This window comes from Buceros rhinoceros, unplaced genomic scaffold, assembly GCF_000710305.1.
Source record: "Buceros rhinoceros silvestris isolate BGI_N320 unplaced genomic scaffold, ASM71030v1 scaffold17377, whole genome shotgun sequence".
Taxonomy (NCBI): Eukaryota; Metazoa; Chordata; class Aves; order Bucerotiformes; family Bucerotidae; genus Buceros; species Buceros rhinoceros.
In genome coordinates, this window is record NW_010421725.1 from 4,213 (window position 1) to 14,613 (window position 10,401).

At 37.2% G+C, this 10,401-nt stretch overlaps 1 protein-coding gene across 1 annotated transcript; it reads right to left on the minus strand.

Annotated features, from left to right (window-relative positions):
- Positions 1-495: 495 nt before the first annotated feature.
- IMPA1 (inositol(myo)-1(or 4)-monophosphatase 1) lies at positions 496-8,886 on the minus strand. The gene is made up of 8 exons (XM_010139799.1): positions 8,726-8,886; positions 7,425-7,558; positions 4,961-5,065; positions 3,642-3,687; positions 3,393-3,501; positions 2,557-2,665; positions 1,028-1,179; positions 496-614 (listed from the first exon to the last, which is right to left on the minus strand). Exons 1-8 carry the CDS (start codon positions 8,786-8,788, stop codon positions 496-498), a joined length of 837 nt encoding a protein of 278 aa, XP_010138101.1. The 5' UTR covers positions 8,789-8,886.
- Positions 8,887-10,401: the final 1,515 nt, after the last annotated feature.

The following is a 10,401-nucleotide window of genomic DNA, read 5'->3' on the forward strand; positions in this document are numbered from 1 at the left end:
AAGTTTGCAAATGGGTGAACTACCTCTACAAAAACTGTAACAAGGTGATGAAATGAATACACTGATGACACTGAAGAAGAGAACGGACAAGACAGCGACAGACTGGATAAAGAGTGATGCCTTCATCTTTTGGATTCGGGATCAGACCTGATGACCTGGTGTTAAGACAGTGATTTTGTTTTGTCACTTACGGAACTAGATTTTTACTTACCTATACATCTAAGAGTGTCTTGCCATGCCTTCCAGTGTAGTATAAAAACCTGAAAATGTTAGTTGCATATATTTGCTTCTTTTTATAGCTCTCTGTGTAACTGTGATGTTAAATAGAAGACTTAACAGTGAAAGCTTACTTAAGAATGTTGGTCCAGCAAAACACTACTTAGCAGTCACATCAGCATTGAATCTACTTTTTATCAGGTTCAAGGTGTAGAACAACCACCACGCTGGAGCACGAGACAACATTATATAATGACATTTAAGGTGTAGCTTCAGCATTCAGTTAGTAGCATCATCCCTTTTCAGAGGAATTATTTGAAGTGCTTTGGCTATTCTTTCTCCTATAGCTCGACTACTTGCTGCAATTATTCTTCGAGACATTAAATCAAATGGTCCACCTAGAAATCAAAGCAAGCAAAGTAACTAACTTGTAACTGTAGAAAATTAAAAGTTGGTAAGAACATGAGCATTGGAAAAAATAGAGTGTAAACAATACATTATTATTTAGAACCAAGTTTTGTCCCTGGATAAAAAAGCATTTAACATAACAAGTACCTCATATGAGCTATATTTAAATTCTCTTCAGTGTATGTTTACTGTCTTTTTTCACTGTTCCAGTTGCTCAGCCAAGTGAGTAAAGGTTGACTCCTAACTTAAGAACATTGACAATGTCAACTGGTTGGGAACTCTGTTCACTAGTGGGAACTTGGAAAGAGTACTGAAAAACCTCTTTACCTTTCCTTTCAGCTATGTTTTTCTCCCAGTGAGCTATTTAAAAGGACAAGAGTTTCAAGCACGCCCACGTATTTACCTGATACATCTAGCAGCACTCCACCTGCTTCAGTAATAATGATTCCAGCCCCTGCCATATCCCAGCAATGAATCCCCATTTCATAATAGGCATCAGCTCCACCCGTTGCCACAAGGCACATGTTCACAGCAGCTGTACCGACGGCTCTAATCCTAAAAGAGACGTAGTTGTTTTTTTAACTGAGAACAGTTTGTAAAGAAGTCGCAATGTCTGTGTACACTGCACGGAGAATACAGAAGCATCACAGGCAAAGTGAACTCAGTGAGAGAACACTGGAATGCTGTAGTGAAAGAAATAAAAAACTGGCAATGAAGTTTTGCTTAAGTAGCTTGAAACGCTCTCCAAAAGTAGCAAATTTCCAGAAATTACATTTATGATTCCCATTAAACAATCTTCTTTTAGAGTGAACATATATCTTAAAAAACTTTTTAACCTAAAAAGCAGTTACTTCAGTTTCTCTGGTGATGCTCAGTAAGCAGCTCTGACTCGCAAAAAATCCTAACAGCAGCAATCACCAAAAAAAAAAAAAAATTACATGGCATAAATTTGGTCTGGATAACTTCAGTTTCTTTTGGAAATGTTTTTGCCCTTAGTAAGTAAGTGTGACTAGCACAGATTGCAGTTACTTCAGTTATCAGTAAAATGTACAGTAAGTTGCAACTGACAGCAAAGTTACTGCAAGAAGCAACTTAAATCAACTCCAACCTGAATTTATTGTTTACAAATAAAATACCAAAGTTGAAGTGACAACATACCTAAAAAATATTCCCTACTTACAGTTCAACATATATTCTTTTAATGACATCAGAAGACTTCTTGAGAGTAGGAAAAAATTCACGTTAAGTGTCAAAACAAGAATCCTGAGAATATCAGCATGAAACTACAACCCCTTTTAGATCAGAAACATGAGTACGGTTGAGTAACGAAAAAACATATAATGAAGCCACATTTAGACATAAAGTCGTTTGTGGAGACGTAGGCTTTGGCTTATCTGGAGAGGAAGCAGGGAACAGAACAAAAATGGGAGCAGTTTACGGTCAATCTCAACTACTTGGACAAATATAAAAAAATTGTATAGTGCTGAAAGAGGAAAGGCAAATCTGCTTTAGGCTTCTGATACATATGAAAAACACAGTAATTTTCTACTACAGGGAAAGGAAACTGAGAAATGTAATAGAGCTTCTGCTTAAACAGTTTTATTCCTTGTGTGTTTCTGGAATAAGAAAAAAAAAGCACAAAACTGTAATTCATTTTTTAAACTTTTTAGTAAATGCAACACTTCTTAGTTCCACAAAATCAAACATGCTTCACTTCTCCAATACCGATTGTTAGGGTTCTTTTATGTATGTCCCAGCTTGAAAAAGCTAAATGCACTTCAGAGTTCCTCTGTAGAAGCTACCAGACAAACCTGTTTAAATTATACTCCACTTTTAAGGTGCCAAATGAAATGCAACCAATCTTTCCTAAAAATGATCATATTTACAATATCAACACTATCAGCAAATATAAAAAAATAGGAAGGATCTTACCCATGAATAGGAATACTGAGAAGTCTTTCCATATTAGAAAGAATTATCTTCATAGTCTCTGGATCACGATTTGATCCCAATTCTGTTACTAAAAGGGATTTTGTAATGTCTGGAAAAGAAACAAAACCTCACTTTTCCAACAGTATAACATATATAACAACAGAAATCAGCAGACTTTACTTCATTGCTTTTTTACAAGACAGAATAAAAATACGGTATTTTAATATAAATACTGCATATACTGAATGTATGAAAAAAACCTGTCCTTACATGGAAAATGGCAGGAAAAAATAAAATACAGCGAACAAAGCACGATCTGGCTCAATTGTGCACATACATTAATTGATACCATCAGCAGATAAAATACTATTGCTATAAAAATTAGAATGGATCTCAGATCTTTAAATGTCCCACTGTGAGTGTGAGGTTTACTTTACACAGGGTAGTAAGTATACAAGAGTGATACTGATTTAAATCACTAGTTCACACTGGAAGAAGTTGAATTGTTTGGCAGATTTGTTACAGAGTTGCAAGAACAAACACAGAGGGTTTACAGACACACAGCGAATGAAAAACAAACAAAAGCCCCACAACACACAGAGAATAAAATCTTCAGTTGCTAAGTCCTGATTTTGCAAAGATCACAAGCATGTTACATGCAAAGAGAACATAAAAGTGCTTTCTCAAAATTGAATAAACCATGGCCAAAAAAAAGCCTGTCTAACAAAACAAAACTATGAGCTAAAAAAGAGAAATATATCTAGGTCTAAAACTGCTGTTGCCTTGTTTGCAAAATAAACGTAGCTATTAGAAATAAGCTTCTCAGTTCAGCTTACCTTCTTGGCCTGATACTTGAAGCTTTTGACCATTGCAAAATGCACCTTTTCCTTTTCTGGCAGTATACATCTTGTCTTCTACACAACTATACACAATTCCAAACTCTATCTGTAAGAGGAAGTCAAGATACATTAAGGTTTTTTTCTCTTTCTTCCTACTTACTGTGAAAACACAAATCTCAGTTATAGCTAGCAACAAGGAATTGATTTGATTTTAATTGATTAGATATTAAGTAATAAAAAGTATACCTTTTTGTTTACAACAAAGCCAATTGAAACTGCCACAAATGGAAACCTACAAAACAAAACATTTCACTAATTTACACCGAGATACTATGCTTCTTTCATTACTACACTTACTCTTAATAAAAACATTGTTCAGTTAAATGTAATGTATATCTCAGAAAGAAACGTGGACTATATAGGAAATATCAGTTTTCTGGAACTTGCACAATTTACTACAAAAACAGACCAAGCAACACCAATTACCATTTAAAATAGAAACTTTTCCACACACTGAAACTAAGCCTGTTACAGCTTAGGGACCATCATCCCTGTTACAGCTGTTTACTAGCTTAGGGACAGTCATTTTACAGCCAAAAAAGACAAGCAACCCTCTATGCTACCAACCTTTCTCAGACAGAACAAGCGGGCCAAAATGCTGTCACCAAAGGAAGTAATTCACCCCTCCTCACCACCTTCACTTTCTCCAGGAAAGCAACGAGAAGAACAGATATTGAAGTGAGAAGGAAGAATGCAGGAGGAAGAGTGAAGGCAGTGGGAGTGAGCTGCGTCCCAGTCTAAGTTTTTAAATGATCAATCAATTTGTTTTGTTATTATTTTCTACTCTTCAAAATTTGCAGTTTCAAAAAAATTGCTTTAATTACTACCTGCAAAAAATACCGATTTCTTTAAGTTTGTAAATCCAGCAAAACAGATTCTTCTCTTAAAGCTAACTTTTTATTTATCAGGATTCAGCAGCTGTTTAAAGCTATGGCGCACACGGCAGCAGTCACTTCAAACTTCGAATGAAATATGCTCAGAAAAGCTCATCAGAGCCAAAATCTATCTTGTTTCAAAGACAGAATGAATAGGCAGTCAGCATTACACTGAAGGTCCCTCCTTATTCTGGTGCAACATATCACTGGTCAATTCTGTTTGCTTTCATGGTATTGCCTCCTGGATCTCAACAAATTTGAAATGTCTTAGAAATCAGCACTTGGAGCTGTCATCACCTCTCTGAAGATGCTTCAACTCCTGAGTCTTATTGCTTTACTGTTAAAATCTGCCCACCTACTTTCGGCACCCATGCCAAAGGCTGCTGACCCCTGCTGTACAGTACGGGCCTCTCACGGAACAACTGATGTCGGTTAGAGTGAGCTACTACAATGATTACAAGATCTGCCCAATGGCTCTCAATAAAGTTAAATAGCAATTTGTACCTATTAACAAATTCATAGTATTTCTTTTAAAGCAACTTAAAAGTGAAAAAAACCCCTTACTTTCATGAACTGAAGAAAAAAGGTAATCAGTTGAAGTTGCTAACATAAAAAAAATGAAAGGTGGACCTGTGTACGAAGTTGGTGGTTCCATCAATAGGGTCTATAATCCATGTGGGGTTATCTGTCAAACTGCTGCCCTCTCCATCTGCAACAGATTCTTCTCCGATGAAGCTAGAGTAGCAAACATTTTAAAAATACAAAGAAATTGTTTTACATGTTTGAATTACAACATTGTTCTTGAAATTAAAATTCTTAAAGTGAGATGCAGGTTCTGTACCACCAGTGAACGTATGAACAAAGCTAAGAAATACAGAATTTTTCTGGAAAGCATCACCCACATCTGACCAAGCCTGCATCAATATTTATGATCTCAAAGACAAGCACAATAGGTGCAGAGAAGAATGTTTTAATATCCATTTATGAATGTTGAAGTTTTCATCATTTTTTCCATTAACAGCATCGTTAAAGTTTGGTCAGAATACTTGTAGCTATTTATATCTTTCAGATTATTTGTGCTATAAACCACTAATTTTAGCTTGTGTGTTAACTGAAGAAAGGTCATGTGCATCTGGTTAGACCACTGCACTAACTACTGGATCTGTAGTCCAATTTCAACTCAAATATAGAAGCTGTTAGTCTCAAAACTGTTCAGCTGTACAAGCTTTACAAAATGGTAACATGGTAAAGGGGTGAAATCCAAACCAGAGCTCCTACTGTAGAAGACAACAGAATGCATTCTCAACCATAATATTAAACCCAAGGGATGTACAAGGCACAATGCCACAAAAATGCAAATTTCACAATTTCTGGTGTTCATGGAAGTACTTGTTTTGAACTGCAAAATTACTAGGATGAGTCTAAGTGGGTGGAATTCTCTTCTATGTCTTTTGCATGTTGTTAAATTTATCACATATTACTCAACCTATGAAAAGCATGCATTGAACATGCTTTCCTCTACAAACATGTCAAACGAGGATGGCTGAGAGTAACAAATAAGAGAGTGAGCAAATAAGGCCCTTAGTATTGATTAGGGGTTTTATGATTAATTATGGAAGTGAAGGCGATTGCTCAGAAAGAAACAGCATGTTCCCAAAAAGCAGTCGATCTTCACAAACAGAAGAGAGAGCATGAGTAGTTATTTAGGTGTGTTACTTAAATAGGGAAGAAGCTCCTTAACACCAGTGTAGCATTAAGAAGCAGCATTTCTTTATCTGCTGCACCAGATTCACAGGGGACCATTCCACCTATCGTGCATGCCATATGCTGCCTCAACCAAAGCTTATATCATCCAATTACATACATACTCATTATTTTCCCAGAATAGTCATATGTATTCATTCTACTTCTTGGCACTGATTAATATTTGGCATAGTCATTATGCATGCGGCCTCTAGGCTGTTCAGCTCCGCTTGTCTCCCCCATCTCCTTCCCAGGCCATTCAGTTCCTCCTTAGCTCTACTGTACAGACTAGTATTTACAAGATAACATAACAGGTGGATGAGTAAATCATGAGAAAAAGAAATTCAGCATTAAGATATCTAATGTGGTATCAATTATCTAGTATAAAAAGAAGCTTAAAATATTCCAAAATGTTTAACTGTTTTAACCAAGAAACTGTTTTGCCAGGGCCATTCCGAAAGTGCTTACACTATCTTCTTCAGGTTACTGACATTTTGCATCACTGCAGTTGTTCCGGTTCTATGCATATTTATTATGTTCATAACATAATAACGTATTATTATTACAGTAATGCTACTGTAGCTTATGTATATACAGCTACACTAAGCAAACCACCAAGAAAATGACAGAAAAATTAGGAAACCTACTTGAAAGAAACTGTATTAAAACTCGAACCATTATGTAAAAATGGGAAAGGAAGTCCCAAGTAAGTAAAAGTAAGTCAAATACATACAATTCACCCTTCAAGAATAAATTTATTTCAGAGGGGAGGAGGGGCACGGGGAGAAAAAAAGAAGGGGAAGATCAATTAAAAAAAAAAAAATCAGCATTTTGTACGATAGACTTTCAGTTATGCAGAATCAGAGGATGCCGTATATTTTTAAGGATGTTTGATGCTCTTAAACTGTATGAGATTTGCCAAAGGCACACTCAGTTCCATGGGACCCATTCAACACAGACATCAAAGGCATGCTAGTTTTGACAACCAACAGCAGAAAAGAAATTCAGGTTCTGATATCTTGGGGCTACCTTTGATTCTCCAACACAAGTAACTGAGAAGTTATTTACAGCTGGCTCAACTGGAAGTCACTTTCAGCATATGCCTAAACAAGGCTAAACTCATGTCAACAGACCCTGGGACACCTTGTTCTATTATAACAGCCCAAGACAAAACTTCAACCCGCTACTACTCTAAAATACTTAATGTATTGAGGATAAGGGACAATTCTGTAACTTTTCAGCATGCCAATCGTAATGAAATTTTACCAAGCAAAATCATAAACCTTGCGTTTTCTTCTTCCAGTCACCCCTGTCCTTCTTCTATCAAAAGTGTATTGATAAGAAGCCGTACCTATGAGAAGGATACTTTTCTTTTATCAAAGAAATAATGAAGTTTTCTACTTTTTGATCAGTTTCTGTCACTAGATCTACTGGTGAACTTTTAGTCATAACTGATATTTCTTCTTTGAGTGCTCCACGGATTATCTGTTAAAAAAAATAAAAGAAAAACAAGAAAAAAATCTTTCTTCATTAACAGTACGGGAAATACTACTTTTTTTTTAAAAATTGAGTATAATTTTTACTGTAATTTTCCACACTGCACATACAAAAGACAAACGCAAGCAGTGACGAAACCTGGATTTAACTGCAGGAGCTCGGGCTTTCGATCATCTGTCATCATCCGTCTCCCTACTCAGCACAAACTTTTACATGACCTTAAATCTAAGTCCTACAAAAAGATCCACTGAGCTCTATTTGTTTGGGTAAGTTTTAGATTTATAAATTTAAATACCAGAGTTGAATGACACACTTAAGACTGAGCTTAAGTTAGCTATTTTTAGCAAGAACTTGCATTTATGATCTTAAAACTATTAGAATCAGCTCAAGCAAAAATCCATGACTCATGGTCCACAAAGTTATTTTGCTGTAACTTAGAAAGATTTTCTGAGGGAAGATTTTAATGAGGTCTTTGCAGGGACAATGTTCTACAGATTTTGCAGCTCCAGGGGACAGAATCAGTACATGTGCCATCTCGTTTGGCTGCAACAGCGTTCAAATGTACCAAGCAGAACTATCAACAACTGAACATGTGGTAACCACTATTATGCTGAGGCTCTGCCAGGATGCACAAACTCTTTCTTGTTCTGAGTCCTCTCAGGTCACAAACGGGCCAAGCAGCACCACCGCAAGGGATGCTTCTTATTTATAGAAGTAAAGCTGTCTTCATGAACATGATACGGCACCTTGTGCCAACAAACCACTCTATAAACTTGACTGTCAACAACTTTCAGGTGGTAAAATAGTAAGGTAGAAAGGTGCAGTTTAAGGGCAAAAACAGAGCTGCTCTTTGTTTACCACAACCCAGAATTAATTTATCTTTTTCTAATCACATTTAAAGAACAAAAGATACTCCTTAGTCTTTAATTGGACTCTGGTCCAATAAGAAGCACAAAGTTGTTTTCTTAAATTAACCAAGCTGTAAACATGAAAGACATTCCAATCTTGAACTTAAATTAGCAGAATCGTTCAGTGATGTTCAGGTTTTTGACAAAATGCTCCTCAGAAGAACATCCCACATCAAGCTCCTTCAAAAGTTATATATACACTAGACTTAATAAATAATGTTATTATCTTTAAAGACTTTATACTCACCTCCCCAGCTTTCCTCGCTAAATCAACTGCATAATCCATACATTCTTGCCAAGGATCTGCCATCTTTTCTTAGATTACAGAGCCTACCAAAAGGACAGATTACCAAAAATATTATTATGATTATTTTTTTTTACAAATTCTGATTTTCTACTCCCTCTGTTCTAGACTGTACTGTTTTCTACTTGCTAGAATACAGAAGTTTGTCCCATCCTTTACTCTGGAAAAAAAAAACCAACAAACCCACAACTTAAAAAGTATTAAAAGCTTTGTCTAAATTATCAGATTTTTTTCCCCACATTTTGTGATTACCAAGAAGTCGTAACAGAAAAACATTAACAAGTTCAGCCTCAGGGTCAGATACATGCGTGTACAAGATTCCACATTTAGACACCGACCTCAGTGTACATAAAGACTCTGAAAAGCAATAGTGTGGTTACACACAAGCACATTCTCAAATACAGTGTACAGCTCAGGGCCTTTTTGCTTAAAAATACTAGAATCTTCACTGTAATTTATTGCAGAAGACTGCTCACATACTTAAGAATAGACTGAGCTGCATGGTTTAGATAGAATACCTTAAATTAGAAGATCAGAATCTCAAACTCCAAATCTATCCTTTCTGTATTTTAGTCCTCCCTGCTTTCCTCTAGGGGTTTATTCCAAGCACAAATATGAAATGGTTTTGATTCTACAGGAGTAAGTTACAAGATCCCACAGTCTTTTAAAAGTGTCTTCTATGTTCTTAAGTATTGTGATGCAATAGAAGAGACGTTATCTTCTATGCATCTCCATTTTCATGAGCAACATGAAATGAAATCATTAATTCTGATACTCCCAAAAGACATGAATGCATTCAGCGACATAACGGTATTCTGAATTTTGGAGCTCTGTTTCAGTTTTGAGCCTCAGCCCCTTTGGAAGCCTTCTGGTTACTTCCTACCTAAGTGATTCAGTCTTTAAGGGAGGATCTGGGTAACAGTTTTGTAACGCTTGCAAATTCACAAAGATTAAACAAATGATCATCACAAAACCAGCACTGTAATACTATAAAAAAACCCACCTAACCCTGTGCAATTAACATGACCCACGAGTCCCCAGCCCAATCATCCTGCTCCAGAGGTCCTTGCCTCTTTCAGCCTTGCTCCTGAACAGCTAGAGATAGCTAGAAAAGGTCGGTAGAAGGCAAAGGGTATGATGCCTCCATTATGCTGATGATAGTTATATATCTTATCATACACTTCTCTCAGCCTCTAAAGCAAAGGTGCTGCGAGACAAACAGCAATCACTGTCAGGACACAGGACAGCACCAGGTGAAGTTGCCCCTTTATCCGGAAAGGAGCGGTAGCATTACTGGACCCTTAAGCACGCTGACACCCAGGACAACGGCACAGACTGACGTAGCAGAGGGGAAAAAATATAATTTACGTTTAAGACCTCACCAAAATGGTAACTCCAGAACAGGTATTCTAGTTAAACACGAGCGCCTGCACTGACTGGAAAAGGCGTCTTTCTTTCCCCCAGCTCAGTTCCGTCCTCTCCGGGCGCCCCGTGGCGAGTCTGTCCCCCAAGCCCAGGTCGCGCACTCACCGCAGAGGTTCGGGTCGGGGCTGAAGGGCGGCCCGCGCTGCCTGCGGGGCTGAGAGCGCCTCCCTCCCGCTCCGCTCCGCCTCGGGGCT